The following is a 27,698-nucleotide window of genomic DNA, read 5'->3' as shown; positions in this document are numbered from 1 at the left end:
ACCTGCACACACACACACACACACACACACACACACACTGTTTGTGCCTATCTATTTGTCACCATCCTTGTAAACTCCTGTAGAGTCTATTCATTGATGGTTGACCAACTGACAAATGCCCTTATGGAACTTGCATTAGCAGTGAGCTGAGCAATTAGGACATCTGTGAACGAAGGATCCAACAGATTTCACTTCCTACCCTTCAAGGCACAAATACCACTTTTGGTGAAAGCACAGTATTGATCTAGAGACATTGTAAGTGCAGGGACATGGATCCTGAATGGAAATCTATGAGAGAATTTTGCAACATCAAAGCTAGTGTTTGTCCTGCCCCTGCTACCCAAAGAACCGATCAACAACTGAACCGGTAAACATATGTGGCAGTCGTGTTTTTGAACATGTAAACACACAATGGAGTTTCATTATTAAATTAAAGATGAAGGTAGGTGTACTAATGGGAGTTATAGCATTTGTTCAAGTGCTTTGGTGAAATTAAGCACAGATGCTGCCCGGCTGTACTAAGGATTTACTCAATAATGAGCCTTTAATGCTGTGAAACTTTAGGTATAAACCTTAGAGGGGGGAAAAATGTTTTTAAAAACTTGTTTTAGAGTATAGTTTCTACATGTGCATTTTTCTGTCTCTTAGAGCGTTGATAATAAATGGTTAGCTCTCTTACAATTTATTTAGATAGCTCTAAAAAACTGCGTAGATCTTTTGCAAAGATAGCTTTGAGTGCAAAACATGCTACCAGAATGATTTTGGTTGGTCACTGGACTTTTGAGTTGAAAGGTTACACATCTGTGTCTACTATCATTTCAACTTTTCATTTTTTTTATTTGTAAAATTTACTGATAGACAGTAGATTGAGTTCAGTAATTTTTGCCATATAATTACCCTTCTTATCATAAGAAGGGGTAATTACTACCCAAGTAGTACAGAGATCTGCTTGTGTCCCTTTAATACTAGTTGACAGTATTGAACTATATTGCCAAAAGTATTCACTCATCCATCCAAGTTGTTGAATTCAGGTAATACAATCACTTCCATGGTCACAGGTGTATAAAACCAATCACCTGGCCATGCAGACTGCTTCTACAAAGTGAAGGAATGGGTCGCTCTCAGTAGATCAGTGAATTCCAGCATGTTACTGTGATGGGATGCCACCTGAGCAACAAGTCTAGGCATTAAATTTCCTCGCTACTAAATAGTCAGCTGTTAGTGGTATTATAACAAAGTGGAAGAGATTGGGACTGACAGTGACCCAACCATGAGGTGGTAGGCCATGTAAAATGGATCAGTGGATGGTCACTAACTTTCTGCAGAGTCAGTCACTACAAACCTTCAAACCTCATGTAGCCTTCAGATTAGCTCAAGAACATTGCATAGAGAGCTTTATGGAATGTGTTTCCATGGCGAGCAGCTGCATCCAAGCCTCACATCATCAAGCCCAATGCAAAGTGTCAGATGCAGTGACGTAAAGCATGCTGCAACTGGAGCAGTGGGGATTGGTTCTCTGGAGTGACGAATCAAGTTTCTCTGTCTGGTAATCCTACAGATGTGTCTGGGTTTGGCAGTTGCCAGAAGAGCAGTACTTGTCTGACGGCATTGTTCCAAGTATAAAGTTTGGTGGAGAGGGGATTATGGTGTGGGGATGTTTTTCAGGAGATGGGGTCGGCCCCTTAGTTCCAGAAATAATCTTAAAGTTTCAGCATACCAAGATATTTTGGACAATTTCATCCGCCAACTTATTACTGGGAACAGTTTGAGGAAGGTCCCTTCCTGTTTCAACACAACTGCACACCAGTGCACAAAGCAAGGTCCATAAAGACATAGAGGAGCAAGTTTGGCCAGCACAAAGTCTTGACCTCAACCCGATAAAGCACCTTTGGGATTTGAGACTGCGAGCCAGGCCTTCTTATCCAACATCACTGTCTGACCTCACAAATGCTCTTCTGGAAGAATGATCAAAAATTCCCATAAATGCACTCTGAAACCTTGTGGAAATCCTTCCCAGAAGAGTTGAAGTTGTTATAGCAGCAAAGGGTGGGCCAACATTATATTAAACCCTACGGAGTAAGAATGAGATGTCACTCGTGTGTAAATGGCAAATAAATATTTCTTTTTTGTCACAGCCACAGGCTGCATTTCAATCTGCACTCAGTATATAAATGGTCCTTTGATTTGCTCAGTAAGTATTACATTTCCATATTAACTCCACTTCTCAAATACCAAATAATGATACTGCATTTGACCAGGACCTAAACGTGTGTTGTAATTAAGACCACTTAAGCATAATCTAAGCAGGCTTGAGACTGAGTTAGACTGAATCAAAATCAGCTCATTTCCAATTTTAAGCACTGTAATTTTTTTGACATTGTGAACTGTTTTTCTTTTTTTGTTTTGTTTTTGGGGTTTTTTTTATAATCACTGTCAAATGTAATGCAGCTTTAGTTTTAGAAAAGCTTTCAATTACATAGGAACAGGACATTCTTGTGGTTCCAGTTTAATACTGTGTGTTCTGAACAGATTAAGGTTTGTTTTCTTTCAGCACAAACTGATGAGGTAAATTAGTCCAAACACGTCAATATTTGCTAGAATTGTGATTACCACTCTGAAAAAAAAACATGATTAATTAAAAGCCCTCACATGAGAGCATTGCATATTTTCTCATAGCTTTGCATATAACTGCAATTTAGGATGAGTATACTTGATACATTGTGGAAGATGCACTAGTGGTTCATGCAAATTACAGTACAGTAAATGGGCATAGTAAGAAAGGCCAAAGCAGGGAGACCAGACAAAAAAACAAACAAACTTAAGAGTAGACTGAGACCTGAATCCTGTCACAGTAACTAAGAGGGGGGAAAAACAGGAAGTCTTCAAATGCGGGTGAATATTTCTTGTCACATACAGTAGTAAACTATGAGAGTGAGGTTGACTTAGTTTCCTTTTCCCACAGCATATTTCTACTAAGATGTACCACAGTTACAAGATGTTATCCCTTAGAAAAATCTGGAGAAATGCTTTGCAGCATTAGATCAGGCTATTGTACTTCTATAGCTGCTTAGCTCAATGGAATTAAGCATTGGCAGAGCACAGCTTATACCCTGTGGATTAAGCAGTACATTTACTTCTTTCCAGATCTTTTCATTCGCAAGACGTGACCTCACGCATTGAAAGACAAATCAAACTTAATGATACTAACTTACATACCTTTAAATTCGTAACTTGCCAGCTTGTGTAAATACAGGATCGTCTGTAAGACTACATTTATACATCTACATCTTTATGTAGACTTAGATAAATGCATGGTATATAAATGTACAATTATAGTACAGAATATAACATATAAATAGTATAAAAATAACATATGTTGTGTTATTTGAGAATGAACAAAAGGAAAGATAAAGTATGGTGTAAAGTACAATGTAATTAAGGAATGAAGTGAATTCACAAAGCAAGATACAGCAGGAAGCTTTTCTGAGGAATATTTAGTCCATCCTTCTTTGCCTCCCCCAGCCGCCCCCACTCCCTCAGCACCACTCCAGCCCTGCAGTATGCTGGCTGGTGTGTTCTTATATAAGAGGCCAATCCTGTGGGAAGCCAGGATAGCTATGGAAGTCTTTGATGGCCACCACACAAAGGCACAAAGGCAAAGAGGCAGGCTTTGATACTCATATCAGTCCCCCTATTGCCTCTATGGCGTCATAATACAGCCACTGGTATAGCTCTGCTTCGTCTGTCAGCACATACAGACTGCTGTATAAAGTGGAAAAGCCTCTTACTCAAGGGAGGAAGTTCGTACGCACTTACACAATGAAACCCTGCACATGGACATTCGCACATGCTCATTGATCTGGCTTGCATTCATGTTTTCAAAGTATGCATTAATGCATACTGTAAATACATCTGGGTTGCCTTGGATGTCTCTCGCGGGCAATGACATCAATACACAAACGTCATTTCCAAGAACATGCATCATCCCCAGTGGCAATACCTGCAAAGGACTGGAATTTTCTTTTTGTCCTTTACCTTTTGTTTTTTTAGTTTTTCATGAAGTGTTTGCAATATTAACATAGTCTGTAATGTACAGGAAGGCTGTGTGTAGACACTTGTGAAGGGGCATTCATATATATAACACACACATCTGTCATTTCAGGGATAGCGACATTGTAGGAGGTATTGAGATCACAGGTGTTTGTTCGCGCAGCACAGTGGTTGTGTGAGTGTCCTGGGAGCTCAGTTTTATGTAGCTTCAACCACCTGCTCAGGTCATTATTCCGGTCAGGGACAAGAGAGGTAGATAATGCTCCCGTATAAACAAAAAGAGGATAGAAATAGAACTCTGAAGTATATGTTGGAGAACAAATGTCACGTATAAGGGTTGGCAATGTTCCTATAAATTTATTCAACAGAATGTGTCTGCTGATTTGTAGATTTTAGAAAAACAATATTCAGTTTATGTCCGGTTGTCGCTCTACAACAAACAGTTTGTAATTAAAATGAACTTTCTTCTTCTTGTTCTCTAGTAAGTGGTGATATCTTGATATAATTAGCTGTTGCTCACAGTACTTGTGTCATCTGGACATTGCATGCTTGCATGCTTGTTTGCGCAAAAGGAAGGGAGAGTATTTTGGATGTCTTTAGCTTGAAGCACCCAGCCTCTTATGTTTGGAATATTTTGGGAAACTGAGAAGACAGATACACAGCACAACTATGGCCAACAGACTTCTCTTCTCTTCTCTTCTCTTCTCTTCTCTTCTCTTCTCTTCTCTTCTCTTCTCTTCTCTTCTCTTCTCTTCTCTTCTCTTCTCTTCTCTTCTCTTCTCTTCTCAGCATTTACTTGACAGTGCTGCTGAGATGACAGTGACGGGATTTGTCATCACATTAGAATGACAGTGTTTTGATGTTTCACTGGCATAGCACTGTATTTCTATGTCACTTTACATAATATATTTAATTTTAGTTTTTAGGAGAGCAGCATCAATTAAATACTTAGAAGAGTCAAAAGTAAGGCAAATTGCAGGAAAACCAATGATATTTGAGATTATTTTATCAAGTTGCATCAATTTGTATAGTAATTGTTGTATAATATATAGCAGTAACAACAACAACATAGCATGGTTTACTTGCCAAAAAGACGGCCAGATATCCCGTGTGAATCATGAATAATTTTTTGTATTTGTCACAGCATGTTGACAAAGAATTTTGCCAGTGATTCGACTGAAACAATCTAATTAATAAACTGCCAATCACTCATCAAAGCCAATGCCCGGGGTAATACAAGAGTCCATATTTGGAACGTTATCAGTCTGAGAAACACATGATTGAAACACATGATTGCATGTGCATCAACAGAACTCAAACTATGTCAAGGCAAATTTCAGGGCACAATTACCTGTTAATATTCAATTCAGTTTTATTTATATAGCACCAAATTGCAACAGCCATCACCTCAAGGCACTTCATATTGTAAGGTAAAGACCCTACAATAATATAGAGAAAACCCAAACAATCAGATGTTCCCCAATGAGCAAGTACTTGGCGACAGTGGGAAGGAAAACTCCCTTTTAACAGGAAGAAACTGTTAAGAACCAGGTTTAGGGAGGGGCAGCCATCAGCGACAACTGGTTCTGGGTGAGGGGAGGAAGAGAGGACAAAAGAGACTGTGGAAGAAGGCACACTGTTCATTATTATTATTATTATTATTAGTTGTAGTAGTATCTGTTTTATTAGTATTGGTGGTGGGTGTAGGGTCAGTAGTAAAGCATATTTACTAGATGTTGATTCTGTATATTATGACTCCCTTGTGCTTTTGCAGAAGTCAGAAATCTGCAGTAGAGAGGCAAATAAAGAATATAATGAGATGGGGAAACGAATAGGGAGAGAGGGGGATTCAATATGTAGAGAAGAGGCAGTGAAATGCAAAGTAAGGATACATGCAAATCAGGATGGAAAAAGAAAGGGAAACACAAGAGAAAAGACACTCGCGTGACAAGTGTCCTCATCATGCCCTGGAAGACCGTGTTACTGCCCCCCCAGCACTCCTCCAGGCCTTAGCCCAGTTGGCTGTTAGAGTCATGCAGCGAGCAAGGATATCATCTACTCCTACATGCAAAGAGAAAAGAAAAAAAGAAAAGAGAAAAAAGAAGGCGTGGGCTGAGGAGGTGGAGCACCTTGTAAGAGACTTGGACAGCTGAAGATGAGGACAGAAAGTCATCCAAAACAACAAAGCAGGATAGGACTAGAGTGTGAAAAAAAAAAAAAAAAAGGATAGGACTAGAGTGTGAATAAAAAATGGGGGTGGGTGAAATAAAGGCGGTGTAACTAAAGTAGGAAAAGATTGCAGAGAGAGCATGATAAGGGAGTTGGAAGGAGCAGGAGGGATGGATTAAGGAGAGCCCCAGGTGGAAAAGGAAGTAAAGTTGCCAGCACTCCCTCTGGCATATGTCCTTGCCTGCAGGAACACCCAAGGACTAGGGAGAGGGCAGCTGGTCGTTAGCCATGTCCAGGCCAGGGTGTGCCAACAGTTGTCTCGTCATGCCAACACTGGGCATCCCATGCCAGAAAGCGTCCTTGTTCGTAGAAACCCACGTCAAACTAAACCTCTGCGGAATCTCTGAGAATACAAGGCAGCGGTGTTTGTGGCTGTCTTCTGTTTATTATCTGTTTACTCACTGCTTTTCCTGCTGTCTTGTTTTGTTATTGAGGTAGCTGTAAATTTCTTTTATTCTCCGCAATACTCTTCTGCTGGAGCAGGAGTTGTGCCAGTAGCTAAGCTGAAGTTGAAATAGCTGTCATTTAAATTAACAAACATGGTTAAGTATTTACTGCTCTAATATACTGTATTTGGATTGATGGATGGATGGGTGGATGGACTATGAAGGCAGCCATTACACAACATTTAAATGGAGTAATGACTGTTTTCTGTATGATTTAGTTGATCTAAAAATTACCATTTATTTTTTATATACTGTGCGTTTTTCATTTTGGTCATTTTGTTCAGTCATTTTCATTTTAGAGGTTTAACTTGATTTGGTCTTCTGGCTGGGAGCCTATTCTCCCAAACACTTAGCAGACAGGGCAGATGAGGCCATTTGTTCCATCTCCTCATTTGCCAATGACAGGCAGTGTCTTCCTGATGTAATCATTGGTCATTAGAAAAAGGCATTAATTCTGTTATTTACCATAAACTCTGTATAAAGTATTTATGCTCTTGTCTGCGTCTGTGAGACATACAGCTAGATAAAAACCAGATATGTCAAATTACTAGGTGAGGATGGGCCAGTCTTCTGATTGGGTTTTAATGATTAATGAGATTTTAGATGACTTTTTCAGCTGGGTCCACTGGCTCTCAACAGCTGCAAGGATAAGTAAAAAAGCCTGAATTAATCAATATCCAATATTTGATAGTCAAGAAGGTCAGAAATATTGAGCTCAAAATATGAGCCTCTAAAGCAAATATTGATAGCAGATTCAGTGCTTAACAAATTTATTAGAACCCCTGCCATAAAAACGAGACAACACAAATGTTTTAAAAATCTGTCAAAAACTGAAAATGACTGAATTCACATTTTTATACCCAAATTTGAGCTGGCACAAGAAGTCAGAAATTAATTCAACCATTAAAACAAATTTTTATATGCAAGTAAATGACTGTAATTTGGCATCTTAATCAAACAATAATAATGTGTTTTTGTGTGTTGATTAAAAGGCTTGCACATGCTGGTGGGTTAACCGTTACAGAAACATAAAAATTGATTTTGGTAATCATTTTAGTACCAATTCTGATAGCTGTGGCATAACACTTTAAATTTTTTAAAAGCACTGTATAGCATTTGATGTGATAAAGTTAAATTCTAGTCAGTTGTTTAGCATCAAATCACAAATTTACCTTAAAGGATTTCAAAACCTGCAAATCAACCTCTTTATTTAGACTTCTGTTTAGATAAGGAAAATCCATTAACATGTCCAATTCAGGTTTGTGGTTGGGCTGGAGCCTGCCCAGGTCACATTTACACCAATTTCAAATCACCAGTTAATCTAACATGCATGTCTTTGGATTGTGGGAGAAAACAGAGTATCCTGAGTCAGACCCCAGTTGGTGGATTGAAACTCAGGACCTTCTTGCTGGGAGTCACTGGTGCTATTTCACAGCACCACCATGCTGTTTCACATAAGGAATAACTGGTGAAACGAGGAAAGAGCCCTCCAAGCATTTTCACTCCACATACTTTTCTCTTCTTAGGCCTTTTGTGTATCATCAACCTTAAAAAGGATATCAAAGCACTTAATCAGAATTCTATCAAAGCCTCGTTAGCATGTGGACAGCTTTAAATGGAGTGCATCGTCAACGTTATTAACTATAGTGCCAACACAGAATCTTTATGAACACACTATGACAAGGACCAAGTGAAGAAAACATCAATAAAGGCAAATACAAATCGTCAAAATGCCAAGCTGTCCTTTGAAATCTAATCCCGGTCGCAGGCTTGTTTAACGTAGAACAGCCTGCAGTCAATCTATTTTGGAGCAAATAGCTCAAGCTGAAGGTGTCTGCTGATCAAGCAACCAAGGTAGAAGCATTATTTTCAATGCGGTTGCTACATGCTGCTGTGTGTGTGTGCGTGTAAGAAGACAGTGTACCCGACAAGCTGTTCTTTAGCGGTGAGTGTAGGTGTCAAACATACTGTAGGTACTATGTAGCAAAAATCCCGGGGAGACTAGCTGTCAGCTCAGTGCCAGCTAATAGGGATCCAAAATGAATTGTATTCCCAGATATGATTAACCGTGTTTTTCAACATGTATACAGCCAATATAATTTATTACCACAAAATTATTATCTACCTTTACTTTTTTTCTTACTCAATCGAAACAGCGAAATAAAGTAAAATTTAAAAAATGAGTTGCAACTACTATGATAATCTATTTGTCTGAGTTCTTTCTAGAAAATCAGTGATATAGTAAATAGTCATTTTTCATTATTTTCTAACATTATCTGAGCACACTATTTATTTATTTTAAGAGTGAAGTTGAACAGCTTTTTAATTTAGTTTTATGTTTTTATATTTTAGTCAAATGTAAATAGGGCTGAGAGTATGTGCAGATTTGAAGAGGCGTGTTATGAATAATAACAGCAGGGATCGCTCCTGAGATGTGTCTGAACATATGAGTCTCTGTAAGATTCATGCTTTTGTTTCATCATGATTGGATTACTGCGGTGAACTATGCACAAGTCTTAGCAAAACCTCCCTAGAACGGTTGTTCAATATGTTGCTGACAGACTTCTGATAAAATCCTCCAAGTTTCCACGTGTGACTCAAATCTTGATGCAGCTACACTGGCTTCCGGTTTATTTCAGAGTGCAGTTTAAGATTCTTTTACTAACATGGAGAGCTTTTCATGGACAGGCACCAGGTTACACCAGAGGGCTTCTGCACTCATATGTCCCTGGCAGGTCCCTGAGGTTCTGTGACTTTGGACTCGAATGCTCTTCCTTTGTTTTTTCATGCATTGTTTGGCCCTTGCGAAGCACTTTGCGATTCTATATCTTTAAAGGAGCTATATAAATAAAGTTTTACTTACTTTACTTACTAAGATATTGACTATAATGAGATTTATCCTGTCATAGTGACAGGTAGTTTCTGTACATGCGTTATTTCTTCCTAAATAGAATGAAGCTCTATTTAGGATTTAAGATGAAGAAGGAAACGCAGAAGGATTTGAGGATATGTGTGACATGAGATGAGGGAAAATCTTGAAAGAGGAATGGAGCCAAGGAGTAAGAATCCCCAAGTGGTCGAGAGCGCACCCTTTCTTTTCCCAAGTCTCTTCTTGTTCTTCTTGTTCTTTTGCCCAATGTTACCATGGCAACGCTGGGCCTTTGACAAGCTGACCGCATGCACAAACATTCGCACTCTTGCTCGTAGTGTGACTGTGTACATGGTGGCACACATGTACTGTAGCCACCTGCACAGATACTGTATCACACACAAACTGGCAATAGAAATTACTCCTCATGGCTGCTAATAAACCCAAAACACTGGATGCACACCTAAAACACAGAGTACTTATGAGCCTATCACAACACATTTCCAACCATACTTGCATATGTTAGGTAGAAAATTATATTACGTGCTATGTCTATCCACTGACATGTTCACTGAACCAGAGCAATACATGGTTCCAAGTATACAATTACAGATTTCACAGGGTTGAGCTGTGTGCCTGAAATAAGACGATCTAAACCTGATTCCATCTATCTCATCTTCTGCCCTCCCACACAAAGTAACCCTTTCACCTGCTAGCTGGTTAATTATCACCAGCAGCTATTTCAAGCATTACACTGGTCGCACTGAGCTGAAGGAGAGAGAATCTCATTCAGTGAATAGATCACATGAGTGTATGAAATATATTACACTGGAAACTTACTCTCTGTGGCAGGATTATTTTCATTTACCCTATGAGGAAACACAAACTAAGAACATTTAAAAGTCGAAGTGTTGGATTAGGTAGAAACAATATGTGTAACAATGTTGTAAAATTATCTTAAGTTGCAGTTAAGTGAATAACAATTACAGATAGATAAAAAAAAAAAAAGTAAAGCCATATGTACAGTCATGGAAAAAAAGAGCGTAAATTCTCTGACGTCATGGAGTTCTGTGAAAAACTGAGTACATCCCATGACTCAGTACCTTCTACTTGTATTGACGTTTGCAGACATTTGTTTGTGCACAGCTCTCTTAAGGTATCACTGCCGTCATTGTCCTCTTTTATGACTCATTTTCAGTCAGGCTTTAGCTGTCTGGAAGATGGCCTTATAATTGATTAGAAACCTTTCATGATCCATTCAGGGGCTACAAAGTGCGCAGGTCTGGTGGCTGCAAAACACCAAATCATCAGCCCGCCACCACCATGCTTGACAGTTTGTATCATATATTTATGGTGATATGCTGTGTTTGGATTTCTCCAAAAGTGGCACTGTGCATTATGGCCACATATCTTCATTTTGGGCTCATCTGTCCAAAGTACATTGTTCCAGAAGTCGTGTGATTTGTTCAGATGCAACTGCCGCTATGTTCTTTTTGGAAAAAAAAGACCTTCCAAACCTGGAAGATCTTCCAAAACAAGCCATAATTCACTTCAGTCTTTTTTTAATTATACTGTTATGAACTTCAGCATTTAGTCTAAGATGTAGCTCTTTGGGTTTTTTTGCAGCATTGCATGGTCTCATCTTGGATCTGATCCCCCACCCCAAATCTTTCTCATTGTAGAATAATGGAGTAAAAATTGTTTGGAAATAGGCTTGTAGTCTTTCCCAGATTAATGTTTAATCCAGATTCTTCTTGCTAAAGAAGCATAAATCTGTGCTTCTTAAAGATCATTGCAGATGTGTTTAATACGCACCTCAATGCTCCAGACAACTTTTTAATCAAGTGCAGTTAATCAAGAGCATTTGATCAGCAGCACCTGGCGGCTGCTGCTTGTTGACTTCCTCTTAGTTCCTATGGAAGCAGTAAGTGTGCATTTAGTTATTCACATCACTGATTCTTTATTTTGGCTTAGTTTTTGTTAAGTAGTGAAAGTTGTAACATGTCATGTTTTGTTGTTCATCTGCGGTTGCATTTATCTAATTGTAAAACTTGCTAAAGACCAGTTTATTTTTTATTATTTCCTGATGCGTAAAACCTTAGGACTTAGACTAAAAATATAACTGAACACATTTAAATCTTTTTTTTCCTGTCCCTCATTTTACAGCCCCCAGATAAGGAAGGCGGTCTGCCGAAGCAGGTGGGCAACAAGACAGAGTGTGGCCTGCTGGGACTAGTGTTGGAACTGAAGCGGGATTACCAGCCAATAAGAAACCAGATCCCAGAGGAGAAGCTTTACAAAGTCTATACCTTCAACTCTGTCAGGAAGTCGATGAGCACTGTCATAAAGCTGCCTGACGGTAGCTTCCGGATGTACAGCAAGGGAGCCTCTGAGATTGTACTCAAAAAGTGAGTCTGGTTTTATGGTTTAAAATAACCTGGAAGTTGCAGTTATATAATTTAATAAGGTGCTCTGCAGATTTCCACTGCATTCAGTGTAAGTTTCTAGCAGTACGTCTTACAATCATATCATTTTGCAGGGCGTTACAGTAACATTACAGTGAGTGGTTTTGAGAAAAACCTGAGATGCAGAAGGAGAAATGTAAAATTCTATTGCAGGCATTACTAACATTAACATTGAAGTAATAAAATGACTTGAATTCAATAGTATTTTTATGTTTCTACATTATAGGTGTTGCATTTAATATAAACAGAGATTCAATGTTACAATGTATGAAAGGTTAAATTCACCTTTTTCTCAAGCTGACCGGTCCTAAAAGGACGTTTGCATTAATTATGGTTCATTTGCTTTTTTTTTAAATGATGTACAGCATTTGTATTTGGCTGTATGCCAGTACACCTGTTTGTTTTCAGTTTGTCTGTTGATATATTTAACTTGTTTAGCAAATCAGTTTAGTCTTGATCAAATGTAATTATCTTTTGGCTACAGTACTTTAGTTATTTAGGAAATGTGTTAGCTGTTTTTTAAAAATCTTTTAGAGGAAATTGTTTGTCCTGCATTTGAGCTCTTTACAGTGTGTACCCCAATGCACTTTCTTTTTTTTAAATACTGTGGTATCCTGCCACAAAAGGCATATTATGTCTTTTCTCTTGCACAGCATTGCAGTTCTCAGTGCATCCTTTTTTGATTCACCAGTATTCATTTAAGCAAAGCAGTAATGCCAGGCTGAGAGATTTGACTATATATTTTGTTCTTTTTTAAATGCTGGCTCATTTCCAAGCACTAAAAACACAGACAATACCAATGTTACAGTATATAATTTAAAATGACCCTCACGACCTATGCCACACCCTTACTTGCAGATGCAGCCATATCCTAAACGAGGTGGGTGAGCCAAGGGTTTTCCGTCCACGAGACAAGGATGAGATGGTGAAGAAAGTGATTGAGCCCATGGCGTGTGATGGCTTGAGGACCATCTGTGTGGCGTATCGTGACTTTTCCAGCAATCCTGAGCCCAACTGGGATGATGAGAACAACATCCTGAATGACCTCACAGCCATCTGTGTTGTCGGAATAGAGGACCCCGTCAGGCCAGAGGTAGGAGAGATATTTTAGTAATGGACTGAGAGGAGGGGGATGTCGAACAAATGGTTTATAATACCAGCTTTCAGCAGCTGTGTCATAACCAGTGGTGTGTCCTCGCTGTTACTTTGAAGCAGTGTCTCTTTACATAAAGGTTTATTGTATAGATGAGGATCAAAGTATTCATTTGAATTTTAAACACCAAATCAATTCTTATATGAGACCAGCTTATTTCTTCTGATCACTTCTGTAAAATCATCCGTTGAAACAAAAAGAAATGTTTAATGCAATAAGTGATTCATCATAAAGCAATTTCTTCAGGGGTACAGTTTTTAAATGATAAATTTCACATGAAGGAATAGAGTGTATTATAATTGGAAGAAAGAGGTATCTGTGTACAGTAGGAAAGCTGACCTCGCTTGACAGCTCCAGTGCAGGGAGAAGGAAGCAGGAAAATTAACTGACTACTGGATTATTCAACTGCTTCCTTTCATCTTGTTTCCATCCCCCTGCTCTTTCTACAACAGCATTGCTCATTCAGCCCCAACCCAACATGTTTTCTCCTCTCCACCTCTGTCTGTGGTGATGTTCCTCTTTTTGATGACTCCTTTTCCTTTCACATTTTCTGCAACTCTCTTTCTGTCATTGTGATGTCTCTATCTTTCTCTCCAAAGCTGAGTTATATTAACTGAGAATCCCCTCTTGTATTGCAATATTATGGAAGGTTTTTTGCAATTTGGGGAAAATTATAGTGTTAAGATGAATAAATACAAAAGAAATCAAATATTTAATGCTGAACATACTGTACAATAAAATGAATATGTAGTGTGGCCACATTTACATAGTGTTTTTATGTTGTTACTGTCCACTCAAAGTGCTTTAACTAGAAGTCATATTCTGAGCATATACTAGCAAAACCCTGCTCTTATTCTTTTTTTCAAAATTATATCAATATATAAGCTGTCAATATAGTGTCATAAACATCAAACAAATGTACACATAACATAGTTACAATTATGTTGTTTGTTTTGAGATCAGCTACTACACACATATAATTTGTAAGAATTTGAGTGTTATAAAATAATTCCTGAAAATTATTAGTATTCCCTAAACACAATTTCCTAAAGCTATTGAATAATAGAAATTGATAACCCTGCCACCTTAGACAGTTTGTTACAGTTTCATCCAGACTCATCAATGTGTCTAGGAGGAGTTAGGGAAAAGACACGAATACAAAACCTGGAGTTATTATAGACTTATTATTGTAGAGGTTATCCACTGCATCCATCCCATAAACTGTTTTACATCTATGGCCAATTTAGACTCACACGTTAACCTGATGTGCATGTCTTTGAACTGTGGGTGGAAGCCAGAGTACTTAATGGAAACCCATGGACGCACAAGGAAAATAAGTAAGCTCTGCACAGGACGGTCTCAGTTTGAAGCAGGAACCTTCTTCCTAACCACACCACCACTATGCCACCCATATATACTGTGTTAACATAGCCCTTCGCAGTGATGCATAGCCTCAAAGTTTGCAGATTACTCTCTCTACTCAACCCTAGAGGTCACTCGGTATCTGTCATTTTCAATAACCCAGTTGAGAAGCAGTGCACAGAAAAATGCTGCAATCCAGTAAAAACTTTCCAGGCTCTTTGCTAAGACTGGTTAATACTGGAAATTAGATGACATTCCATTATTTTAAAAGGGTCAAACAGACTAGTAAACATGGTTTTGGTTTGTTTATTAGTCTCTAATTTCTTCCTCTGTAATGCAATGTTCGTTTAATAAGTGGATGCTCTCTGGGAATGCCCCCAGAGAGACGAGAGAGAATAGTGGAGGGAATGAGAGACTGAGAAATGTTCAAAATCAGATTTCTGTCAGAGGGATGACAGAAGGCAGGAGGATGATGGGTAGGAATGGTAGAGAGAAATGGTAGAAAATGAGAGTGTAACCAGATCCATATAAGAGGCATGAGGTGCTTGTTTCCCAGTCTCACCTATTAGACTCCTACTTTCTTCCTCTGATGGACCAGATTGTATTTTTAATAAACCTCCAGTCTTTTCTTCACCTCCTAGTTTCAAGTGAGCATCTTGAGCAGTACGAGTCCAAGAGAAATGAAAGGTTTAAATAAATGCCAGGGATGACAGACGAGCCAAACAGGAACCTGATATCTTGATAACAATGAGTCAATATCTGGATAATATAGAGCATGAGCTTGTTTAACTTATAAAAATCATATTACTACATATTACGTTTTTCTTTTTTTTTTCTGTTTACATTTGAAGAATATTTAACTTCATTGACCTCTTCAGAGTATTAACTGGTATACGTATTAGTTGGCTATTTTATTTTGTGTAATTGATGAAATAACAGGCTGATATAGGTTAAAGATGGTTTTGTTGTGACTGAAGCAAATATTGTTCTTCTTCAAATATTGAATTAAATGAAATAAATTCACTTGTTTGACTGTTGTAGGTTTTCATATTTAGGATAATCATTTTTGCATGTAGCAGCTGCTGAGCAAAAGTTATGTAGTTCTAAGTAGGCGAAAATCATATCTGTTTTTATTTTAACCTCCAACCTCCAGCTTATTAAAGACCTGCACTCCTCCGCTGTATAGCCATACTTTGTAAAAACAAACTTCTCTATGCTTGCACGCATAAGCAGTTCGATTCGGCAGTTTAATGCACGATGCAAGCGCACATTTCAATGATGGATCCATGTTTTATGTTTTTTATGTGTGAAGGCAGAAAGAATTACTTGCCTGCATGTATGTGTAAACTGATGCAAGTTGTTATTACGGTACGTGAGCACAATTGTTTATGTGTGGGTTTGGAGAGCAGAGCTCGCCCACACTGACCTTTGCAAGGAGAAATATGTGTTTCTGAATTAATACTCTTTTGCAAGATGCTTCAACTACAGATCCATATCCATACATGAGTAGTCATAATTAATTTATTGCAATACTATCTGGAGAACTTAATAATAATGGGGCTTTGATTTACTTGCCTGCATGTGTTTGTGTTTTGTGAATAACTGCAAGATTGTTTTTTCTTTTAACTCTACTCAAATACTGAAGCTCTGAAAACTGTGCACGTGCCACCAGGTGGCAAATGGAATTTAAAATTCCCTCAGGAGTTGGTGGAGAACAAAACCAGAGAAAACCAGAGAAAAAGTGAAAATCTTAATTTAATTCATCGAGTGGTCAGAAATGCAGCTGCTTCTACTACTGGGTATATCAGAAGGCTTCCTTGAACTAAAAGGTTTGCCAGACCTCCGCACAGTAAAAGCTGGCTGCATTATGCTCAGTCTTAGTATTAATTGGTTAAATTTGGTTAGTGCAGCTTTAAATAATAGGTGAAATATGCTTTCCTTTTTACATATTTCTGTTGTACTGAATGATTGTGCATGTGTCTCCCTATTTTAGGTCCCTGATGCCATTCAGAAGTGCCAGCGTGCAGGCATCACAGTGCGTATGGTGACAGGAGACAATATAAACACAGCCCGAGCCATAGCCATCAAGTGTGGTATCATCCACCCAGGAGAGGACTTCCTGTGCATCGATGGCAAAGAGTTCAACAGGAGGATCCGCAATGAGAAAGGAGAGGTACAGCAAATACTGTCAGTGTGAGAGGAGGTAAAAAGTGAGCCACTCATGGAAGAGAGTTGCAGAGGTTAAGGAAAAATAAGCAGAAGTGTTGCTCTTGTTCCTCTCTTTCAATTTGTGTGTGTCTATGTGTGTGTGTGCAGGTGGAACAGGAGCGTATCGATAAGGTTTGGCCTAAACTCCGAGTGCTGGCTAGATCATCCCCAACCGACAAACACACACTCGTCAAAGGTGAATTGGTTGCACACTTTTTGCTCTGACTTAGAGATCATTACTGTTGCCTTTCCTTGTTTCTTGAGTCTTTGTGCTTTATGTGTATATGCACTTCCTCATATGCTGCTTTGTTTATCTCTTTATTGCAGGCATTATTGACAGCACTATGGCAGACCAGAGGCAGGTGGTGGCTGTGACTGGAGATGGGACCAATGATGGGCCTGCTCTAAAGAAAGCTGACGTTGGATTTGCCATGGTAAGCAGCCCTTCTTTCCTGTTTTGTTTGGCTGTTTGTTCGTGCCTTATCTTGCATTCTTGTGAGACTGATCTCAGTCAACATCTGCAGATGTCTTTTTCACCTCTGCAGTATTTAAGGATTCTTCTCAGGCGCTCTCACTCTGGCTGTGTGGATAAGGAGCTCCCCCTAGTGGATTTCTTTATTAACGCAGTTATTCTGCAGAAGATTGTTCAGCTTGTTAAAAACTTGTTAAAAACCTTATAGCAAAAACCATATATATTAATGTATATATGGTTTTTAATGTATATATATATATATATATATATATACATATATATATATATATATATACATATATATATATATATATATATATATATATATATATATATATATATATTTTAATAGGTCTTATGTAACATGAGTTGCAGCTCTCCTTCTACACTGTGGTCCTGTAAGATACTGTAAAAAATTATTTCAGCTTCTGTGCTTAAGCAGGAAATCTGATTGAAGGAGATTGGTTTGGGCTCAGATTTCAACCTAATTACGCACATTAATTCATTTAATGAGACATGTTTAAAAAGATGTCTGCATAAGTATTCACTCCACACTTTCACTAATAAGGGCATCCTTGTCCAAATCCAGCCACTGCCTAGAAGGTGCTGCTCGTGCTTCTCCTTCAAAATATAATATAATACAGAAAGAGAGTCCTTCCTACAGTCTGTGCTTTACCTGATTACATGCACACTGACTCCTTAGGTAGCTGGTATTATTATTAAACACAATAGTGACTCATCTACAGGGTCCAGCTTTGTCCAGTTGACTGCAGAGTTGATTATATGCTTCAACGTTATTTTTAACGTGGTAGGCTGAGGAATACTGCAGTGTGATGAAGTTAGAAGGACAGCAGCTGTGAAATAGAAAACTCCAGTTTCTTTCTCACTGCAGCTTGTCATCATTCTTCCAGGGTATTGCTGGTACAGATGTGGCCAAGGAAGCATCAGATATCATTCTCACCGACGACAACTTCAGCAGCATCGTGAAAGCAGTTATGTGGGGACGAAATGTCTACGACAGCATCTCCAAGTTTCTTCAGTTCCAGCTCACTGTCAATGTTGTGGCTGTCATTGTGGCTTTCACTGGTGCCTGCATCACACAGGTCAGAAGGATGAAAAAGATTGCAAAGTAATACCAGCCCGCTATCATGGTCATTTTTAACACAGTTGATGGTGATGAAATGGAATTTCATCCAAGTTGGTTTACTGTTGCCTAATCAGTAATTCAAAAGATGATGAGTGCTTACAACTTCAAGAAATACACTTATGTTTCATGCCTGGTTATATTGGAGTTCTATTATTCTATTCTGTTATTGATACATGTTACTGTCACCTTTCTTTAGGACTCTCCTTTGAAAGCAGTGCAGATGTTGTGGGTGAACCTTATCATGGATACTTTTGCATCCCTGGCTCTGGCGACAGAGCCTCCCACGGAGTCTCTGCTTAAGAGGAAGCCATACGGTCGCAATAAGCCTCTCATCTCCAGCACCATGACAAAGAACATCTTAGGACATGGAGTCTATCAGCTCATTATCATCTTCACACTGCTCTTTGTTGGTACGCACGGTTATTTTGCTCTGTTATACTGATGTAGGATATTACAGATTTAAAGACTATGGCATAAATCTGACTCCCTGATTCTCTTTCTTTTCCTTCCAGGTGAGCAGATCTTTGACATCGACAGTGGCCGCAATGCTCCTCTCCACTCTCCACCCTCTGAGCACTACACCATCATCTTTAACACCTTTGTCATGATGCAGCTGTTTAATGAGATAAATGCCCGCAAAATCCACGGAGAGAGGAATGTTTTTGACGGTATCTTCAGGAACCCCATCTTCTGCTCGATTGTTTTTGGCACGTTTGCTGTGCAGGTAAGTGGATGCATTAATTCCTGAAAGTACTTGTTTTTCTCAGTTATTTTTAATTTTAATTATTAATTATTATATTTTTTTTCAGATAAGTAATGGTAATTTTCAGTTTTCTGTGTACTTTATACTTTGCATAGATCGTGATTGTGCAGTTTGGAGGGAAGCCATTCAGCTGTCAACCTCTAGACTTGGAAAAGTGGATGTGGTGTGTTTTCCTCGGGCTGGGGGAGCTTGTGTGGGGACAGGTAATAGGCAAAGTTTTCCCTTTCTAAGACTTTTGGTCAATTTTCCTGTCTGTGCATCTCTACAGTAAGTGCATCACTTAGTGCTTTTACTTCTCTGCGGGTTAGGTGATAGCCACCATACCCAATAGCAGACTGCGCTTCCTGCGGCGGGCAGGGCAGTTAACTCAGAAAGATGAGCTGCCAGAGGAGGATGTTAATGAAGAAAATGAGGAGATCGACCACGCAGAGAGGGAGCTGAGGAGAGGACAGATCCTCTGGTTCAGAGGACTCAACCGCATTCAGACTCAGGTGAGGGCAAGTAACAGAGACAGCTTAAGTTCAATCCCAGTTAATATATGGATACAGCATGTGGACTTTACGGTTACTTGTTTAAAAATCAGTTTAAGATTCCCTTTAATTTTACACAATAATATGCTTAGTTCCATAATAATAATATAATAATTTTGTCCAGTTATATAATGAAAACACTAAAAGGTAAAAATGTCACCCCTAATATTTACTAAAAAGCCTTTCTTTTACTGTTTGTCTGTGTTTCTCAGAAGATCTGTTTCGTGTAGGTCTCTCCACCTCAGGCATTGCCCATGAGGAAGTGATAGACTGTATTTTATATGTTGGTCATGTTAGTCAGTCACAGTTTTAAAGTCCTTTTATCTCAAGATGAATTACTCAGGAGCATAAAGACACCACTTTCCCTCGCTGGACTGCCTAGATCACCGCCGTGGACCTGTGGAAGCTCCAAGAGTTAAATACAAGTATATAGCCGCTGAACTGTTTTCACATTTGTGAGCTCTGCAGACCGGTATCACTGTGATATTGCAGACAGTCCGGCTTGTGTGCTGGATCTGGTTTCATCTCACTGATGTGTTATTGATGGGCCTGGGTGTAGTACTGTGGACAGATGCTGCCTAACATCCGCAAGAGCAAGTTAAAAAACTACAGCCAGAACAGTATCTGTGCTGTACGCAAGTGACAGTGTTTAGTATTAAAGTATAGAATCCTTATTAATAAGCTGGTTATGATCAAATTAAAATGAGTCATTCTACATAGAGCTGTGGTCAGAAGTTTACATACAGTCATCATGGGCATGAATGTCATAGTACTTTGGAGCTTTTAATGATTGCTTTGAACTGTTCTTTTTCCAGGGTTGAATGATTGTACAGCGAATGTCTTTAATGACTTTAAGAAACAATAACTGGGTGCAAAAGTCTGAATTTATTTTGTATTTTCTCTGATCCACATCTAAGCTCAAATATATATTTACACTTTAATAAATTCTGCTTAAGGTTCTACAATGCCTTTTAAATTGACTTTAAGGCTTAATAACTTCTCATTAGTGATCATGACTGATCACTTACACTCACATTCAGAACAATATGAAAGACCAAGGAACTCACTGAGGATCCAAGAAGGAGAACTGTAGATTTACACAAGATGGGAAGGTTTCTTTCCGGAATCATCAATTCAAGCAATTCTACCTCAGTACAAGTTAATTGCACATATGTACAATTTGCCAAGGTCTGGAATAAGAGCCAAACTTTCATCCTCAGATGAGAGGAGGTTGGTTGAATTGGTAAATTCTGCATAATCATTCTACCATGCAAAAGAACAGGTCAAATAAATCATTTAAAGCCCCAATTTACCATGACATTGACACCCATGATGAGTACATATAAACTTCTAATCACAACTGTATATGCATTGGTCAGGAATTTAAACAAAAGAAAGAAAAACAAAACCCAATTTGAACTAAATCTTAACTTTCTTCTTCAGTGAAGATGTCACAAAACAACATGCACTGGATGATGTGAATGGCTGCATCTGTGAATTTAATTTGTTTACATCAGATAGTAAGTCAAAGGGTGGGATCACCCAAATTAAAGGAAAACAAAGCTTTTGGCAATCTTCCTCTTATGCTATCTGGCCATGCAGAAAGTTCTGATTTGCCAAGGTTTTGTAATATCATATTTTTAGGTACTGAATACAAGTTTGTTCTGTGGTGCTAATAACGTAGAACAATAATGCAAACAACATCAGTGTTACTCTGGGTTAAAAAAGAAACACTATCAGAACGAACATGAAATGTTTGCTTTGTAGAAAGTTCTTCTACTGTAGACTGCTCACGCTTACTTCTCTTAAATTTTACACGAGAATGATTTGGGTTTTTTTTTTCCAGAGATAAATATTAGCTACTGAATTTTAATAAAATGTTTTTAGTGTCGCTCTGTATCAGCATCACGCAACAAATCTGAAGGGAACCCCAAACTATTTGCATGGCTACCATTATAGCTCAGATGTAATTTGGGTGAACCAGCTCTTTAGATCAGATTCAGTGTTTTTGCTGTGGGGACACCACACCCTGACTTTTAGCTGCCCTCCATCATGTCATGACTCAGATACTCCCTCTACCACCAGTCACCCTACCAATCAACCTGTGTTACCATTTGGTCTGTGTCACTCTGAGCAGCCATTTGTCCTCTCCTGTCCCGCTCTCCTACAGATTGAAGTAGTCAACACCTTCAAGAGTGGCACCTCCTTTCAGGGGGCAGGGGCTCTGAGACGCCAATCATCCACCACCAGCCAGACCCAGGATGTAACCAATGTTTCTAGTCCTAGTCACGTGTCCTTGTCCAATGCCCTTTCCTCTCCTACAAGCACTACTGCTGCTACTGCTCCTCCCACTACTGGCCGTGAGTCAGAACTCTGTCAGTCTGCTTCTCCACTCTCTTTGCTTCAGGGGTGCCATCCTGTCATGAGCAGAAAGTTATTTTTTGTAGTTTATTGATTTATTTGTTTTTAATTTACAACAACAGTCTCCATCTTGAGGTTGGCATTTCTGAAGGATTTTTTTTTTTTTGTCTTTCGTTCTTGCTATTTGCGTTTTCATTTTCTCTATTTCTTCTGTCTTTTTCTTGTTCACGCTGGATTTCAAATTCATCTTGATATCTCGTCCCATGGTTGGGTGTACTGTCTTCTCATTGGTGAATGTGTGTTTGTTTCCTCAGAGTGCTAGGAGCGCAGGACTAAGGGTGATACCCACGGCGTGACATTTCAGGTTGTGAGTTTGTCTCCCTCTGCTCATCTTCCATCCATCATCCCCTCATCCAAACCTCACATTTTTATGTCTTTATAGACATTAATGTGAACTAATTCCAATCAAATCACCAAGTCACTGGGTGAACATTCAAGTATAAGTTGCAGTGTTAACTTTTTTTTTTGTTTACCTGGGAGTGTGACGCTGTTGTGGCAAATCACATTGGCTTGGCATAAAACAAATCTTACCTCCTACATGTCCTTTGAGCTGAATCACCTGCAGTGACAAGAAAATATTAAGGTAGCGGCGGTATATTTGGCTTAAAATATTTTCACATTTGACTGCCACATTGCAAACTTTGAGGCGAGTGTGTATTTTATTCAAAAGCGTCTGTGTTATTTAATGATTTGCCCACCTTCATCTTTCTGTCTCTCTCACTCTCTTTTGCACACATGCACACACACATCCTCACTGACACAACCTGCTTTATGAAAATCAAATTAAATCCCATGTGAAGGTTGTGCGAACTGGAATCGGGGCCAGGGTATAAGGCAGCAGTGTACCAATAATTCATCCCGTCTTGTTGCTTCATACTGTTGGTGTAGTTGACTGTTATGTTACCATAGTTACAGACATAGATCCTCTGCAGCAAAGTAAAATCAGCCCCCACCCTTTTTTGACACCCCATCAGTGTTACTTGTCAGACATCCTGTCACATGCAATCATCCAGACAGGCTTCTGTTTATTATTAATTTTCATTTCTCTCCTTACACCTACTCTACCACAGTTACTGCAGCACTACCAGAATGTTTGCCATATAATATGCACTATTCTCAAAGCTTTATAAATCTAATATCTTAAAATTAGAAGGAATATTGTAGATTTAAGGTTTGTGGCAGAGTTTAAATTTCAAATACACTACATGGACAAAAGTATTGGGCCACATTTCGTAATTACTGAATTCGGTTGTTTTCACCATAAAGTTACAGAACAAGGTCGTTCTAGCGTCTTTTGGGGCCCCAGACAAAAATTCACAGAAGGACCCGCCAACAGCATTTACTGCCACTTTGTTTTAAATAATTTGACACCACCGCCACAAACAATAGTCCGATAAAATGACAGTAAAACATTACTTATGGCAGAGACCATGTTTATTTTGGCAACAATGCCCAAACCTAAGTTAAAAACTGTTAATACTGTAGCTAGCTTCTGTGTTGCTTTAACATGCTAGCTATGCAAACAGGCCCATTGCCAGTGTGCTAACTATGCTGCTCTGCTAGCTAAGTTAGCTAATGTTAAACATCTAAGTAAAGAGAAGAAATAACTTCATGTTAGTGGAAGCTTCATGATTTTGACTGTCTCACCCCTACATTTAAGGCTAGACTAGTAGCATTTACTGTAGCTAGTGAGCAATATATTTATTAGCCATTATTGTTTGCTTCATTCCCCACTGTCCTGCTTTTTTTCCTCTTCTTCTTCTGTCTATTTTCACTCCTAAACAGTTTCCTAACATTTGGCTTGTTTAAACAGACTCATGTGTGCCACTTGCGATGGGAGTGAGTAAAGGTGGGCAGGGCCCTTTAGGGAAGTCAGGTCTCAACTACTGGCATTGCAAACTTTGCATATTACCATTGCTGTAGTTTGACGTTGATCAGACCTTGGAGTCCCTTGCTGGCCTGGGACTCCAGGCAGCAGCTTGCCATGCCTGGTGGCAAGTGAAGGCGCATAATGTGTAAAGGTTATCAAGTCTCTGCTGAGTCAGTAACTGCAGGGCTCCAAAACTCCTCTTGCATTAACATCAGCATAAAAACTGTGCAGCGGGAGCTTCACAGGCATGGGTTTCCTGTCCCAGTATTTTTGTCCATTTAGTGTATTCACTGCTCCTGTGAAGAATGAGAAAACAGGTTTCTTATCTTTAATTAAACGTTTTATTAACTGGAAACACAAAATACATAATAGCATTGATATGTTGTTGCTACATTCAACAGCAATTTATTTTCATTTCTTTAGTTTGAGCTACTTTAAACAAGAATTCAGTTAATAATGTAAATGTAAAGCCAATTATCAATTAAAACCCAGCAACAATACTGATGCAGTTTTTTCCATATACCTCACATTTTTGTCATGATTTAGTTTCTTGTAAAACGTCAGTAGGATGTTTTTACAAAATAAATTGAAGATGCACACAGGGTTTATGAAAACAGCAATTTGCCATAGTCTGTGACTACTGTGCTACTTTTTAGTCTCAATAAATTGTCACATAGTTGTTTGGACCTTATACTTGAGTGTTTACTTCGACGTGCATGGACTCAGGAACATGCTTTGACCGTCAGACGTCTGACAGTAAAACTCTTATTTTCATTATTCACTTCCATGTGTTTAGTGTCTGTACTCTGTGTGCCGGTGTTCACCACTCCCTCACTGTCCTGTTGTCATGTTGCATGTAGTTTGTGTTTAGCTCCTGTTCATTTTCTGTGTTTGTCACATTTTAACCTGCTGTGTTTGCTCGTTGTCTCAATGCCACTGTTTTCATTTTGGTTTTATTGTTTTGTTGTGAGTTTTTACACTGCGATGCTTGTGTTGAGCCAACCTCATGCAGGCTTGACTGTCCATTGCCCTGTTTGAGACCATGCCATACCCACCGTGTGCTATACTCGTGTGTTTGTGTGTCCCACTCAGAGTCTGTGTGGATATTGTCCCAGACAGTGTTCTGGTACCTTCAGAAGTTTTTAAACCACTTGATTGGATCTCTCAGATCTAACCTCCTTCCTTCTTACTGACCTCGTCCACCAGATTTCTACAAACTTGCATGTGATATTCTCCTTTAAATTTTCTGTAAGCATTCCATTTATTAACGTGGCTTGTTTCTAGGTATACAGCACATTGGACTAAAGCGTATACTTACAACGAGCATTCGTGTTGCTTTGGTATTTGTTTTTCTTGAAATGTATGATTTTGTTGTGTTTTTTTATGATTGTGTTCCTCACAGTTTTCCTTAGTGCACGCCAAAATTGAATGACTTGTGACTGTAGTCATCTTGTGAAAGCAGAACACAGGCTGCAGTCGCCTTCTCCCTTGCTGTTCCTCCACCTTCTGCTCCTTCTTTAACTCTTTATCCTCAAATGAGAGGATCCCTCCTTCTATGCCCCTTTTCTCTTCAAACCCTCCCACCCCCCCTGCCTTTTCTTTCATCTCGAGGGTACCTCCAACCCTTTGATATTGTCTCCGGCATCACCTCTTACCATTTTTCTTCTTGTTTTTTTTTTTTTTTTTTTGTCCCTTTCCATGTCAGATCCGAGTTGTGAATGCATTCCGTAGCTCCCTGTATGAAGGCCTGGAAAAACCAGACTCCAGAACATCCATCCACAACTTCATGACACACCCTGAGTTTAGGATAGAAGACTCCACGCCCAACATCCCCCTTATTGATGACACGGACGATGATTCTGCTCGTAGAAGGATGAAGTACTCAAGCCAGCCCTCGTCCCCTAACAAGAACAACAACGCTATTGACAGTGGCATTAATCTCACTATCGATACCAGTAAATCAGCTGCGTCCTCCAGCCCTGCCAGTCCCCTGCACAGCTTGGAGACAAGCCTCTAACCCTGATCCTAAACTCAGCTCTAACCTCTAATGTTGTTTCCTCACATTTTGGGGACACCTCCTCCAATTCCTCCAGACCTTTAACTGTAACCATACAAGTCTTCACCCCCAAATTTTCACCCAATTCTCAACTTCGAGCTCCCCCAAACCGCTACCTACCGGCGACACAGTCCTGGGGGAAAATGTCCACCATTTTCCCTTAGCCTAGAGCCCTTGAAGCGCTCTGCTCCTTTCAAAGCAGAGAAAATCTAAGTAATATGTCAAGGTGAAAAGAAAAAACAAACTAGCATACAATCAAAAAAGCGCAACAAAGCCACAAAACCTACACAGCCATCTTGCTTTTGTGGTTGTATGAGTACGGCGGCAGTCACGGTGGCGTGTACGACAATACACTTGTACTGGTTAGCATGTACTGTATAAGCGTGGGTCTGACTGCACATATGTACGAACGGTGTCTTTAGCGGCACTGGGAGGAGGACGATGAGGAGGGAGACTGCTGAGGAGTAAAAATCACACAAGAGGACAGACTTTAAATTCTGCTCACTCTTCCTCTCCTCAACGAAAAACATTGTTAATACTGATAATAGTTTAAATTAAATTGAAAAATATTGTTATTATTCTAATTCTGATTCTGATTATTATTGTTCTTATTATTGTTGCTCCTGCATGAATGTACATTACCCAGGTTTTATTTAAAAGGCTTTTAATTTTATTGGATTTCTTTGGTTCTGATGGGCTAGGCCTCACTGTGGACTGCGATTTTAAAGACAGCATCTCTGAGTTTCTGGCCTGCAAAGTCCCCTCTTCTGTGTGGCATGAACATGTACCCAACTGTACAAATTTATTTCATCCATAAAAGGAAATGTGTATCGAGGTGGTAGGGCTCAACTTGCACAACAGTTTTGCACCTGTCCGTAAAGAGGAACGCAAAATAATAATAATGATGATAGCATTTATGGGATATATTCTATAAATTTAAATACATATAAATATATTTAGAGAGAGTTTATCTTTGTTTGTTGGCATGTTGCCTTGTTCCTGCTTCAATGGCTCCAATACCTTTGACTTATTTATGTCTTAAAGAGAATGTAATTTGTTTACAACCTCGTAGAGATAAACTTCCTGGTTTCTAGAAGGAGGGAGGCGAAGTCGAAGCTCAGATGGACCAGAGCTGTTTCGGTGTGTTATTACTGAAAAACCCTGTGCTGGAATTTGCCTGCTGTCTTGTCAAATAATGTAGATATTTTTAGAGGTTTAACAACAAAAAGAAACCAAAATATAATGGGATACATAGTAATTGTGGAATCTTAGTATTACTCTATATGATTGTTGGGATCAAGTTGGAGTGGCTTGCCTTTGGTTTTTTTCTAAACAGAGGCCTCCTTTTTGTGACAGAGGGGGATATTTTATTCTTTTTATCCACTGCTTCTTCTCTTTTGTTAAGATTATGTCTTATTTTTCTCTGTGCTTCAGCACTGGCCTGGGGTCAGGGCTCGAGTCAAAGGCTGATATCAGGACCTTTATAGCGAACTCTTCTAGATAAACCTGCTTCTTCAAAGGACTTGACGTTTTTAAAAAAACAAAAACAAATCTATGACCATCAAAAGGCTGCAGCTGAGTCATATTAGAAATTTGCAGTTATATTTGGCTTCTCTGTACCGCACGGAAATCAAAACGTTTTGGTTGAAAACATGGA

The 27,698-nt window shown here is 39.1% G+C and overlaps 1 protein-coding gene across 8 annotated transcripts in view; it reads left to right on the top strand.

The window, feature by feature from the left end:
* The window catches only part of atp2b2 (ATPase plasma membrane Ca2+ transporting 2), a 130,629-nt gene extending 103,265 nt beyond the window's left edge, over nucleotides 1–27,364 (top strand). For 6 of the 8 annotated variants that reach the window (XM_065470840.1, XM_065470839.1, XM_065470838.1 and 3 more), the window contains exons 13-23: nucleotides 11,761–12,002; nucleotides 12,918–13,152; nucleotides 16,568–16,747; nucleotides 16,891–16,978; nucleotides 17,110–17,216; nucleotides 18,166–18,357; nucleotides 18,598–18,811; nucleotides 18,914–19,125; nucleotides 19,260–19,367; nucleotides 19,473–19,655; nucleotides 25,691–27,364. In XM_065470840.1, coding sequence (XP_065326912.1) covers nucleotides 11,761–12,002; nucleotides 12,918–13,152; nucleotides 16,568–16,747; nucleotides 16,891–16,978; nucleotides 17,110–17,216; nucleotides 18,166–18,357; nucleotides 18,598–18,811; nucleotides 18,914–19,125; nucleotides 19,260–19,367; nucleotides 19,473–19,655; nucleotides 25,691–26,002 — 2,073 coding nt within the window. In that variant the 3' untranslated portion in view covers nucleotides 26,003–27,364. Of the gene's footprint in view, nucleotides 1–11,760; nucleotides 12,003–12,917; nucleotides 13,153–16,567; nucleotides 16,748–16,890; nucleotides 16,979–17,109; nucleotides 17,217–18,165; nucleotides 18,358–18,597; nucleotides 18,812–18,913; nucleotides 19,126–19,259; nucleotides 19,368–19,472; nucleotides 19,656–21,864; nucleotides 22,055–22,369; nucleotides 22,420–25,690 lie in introns of all 8 variants that reach the window. The other 2 variants (XM_063473982.2, XM_063473983.2) reach the window with 2 other exon arrangements.
* The last annotated feature ends 334 nt before the right edge of the window (nucleotides 27,365–27,698 follow it).

Source organism: Pelmatolapia mariae, linkage group LG5 (genome assembly GCF_036321145.2).
Source record: "Pelmatolapia mariae isolate MD_Pm_ZW linkage group LG5, Pm_UMD_F_2, whole genome shotgun sequence".
NCBI classification, from domain to species: Eukaryota; Metazoa; Chordata; class Actinopteri; order Cichliformes; family Cichlidae; genus Pelmatolapia; species Pelmatolapia mariae.
This window is presented reverse-complemented; position numbering and strand designations above follow the sequence as displayed.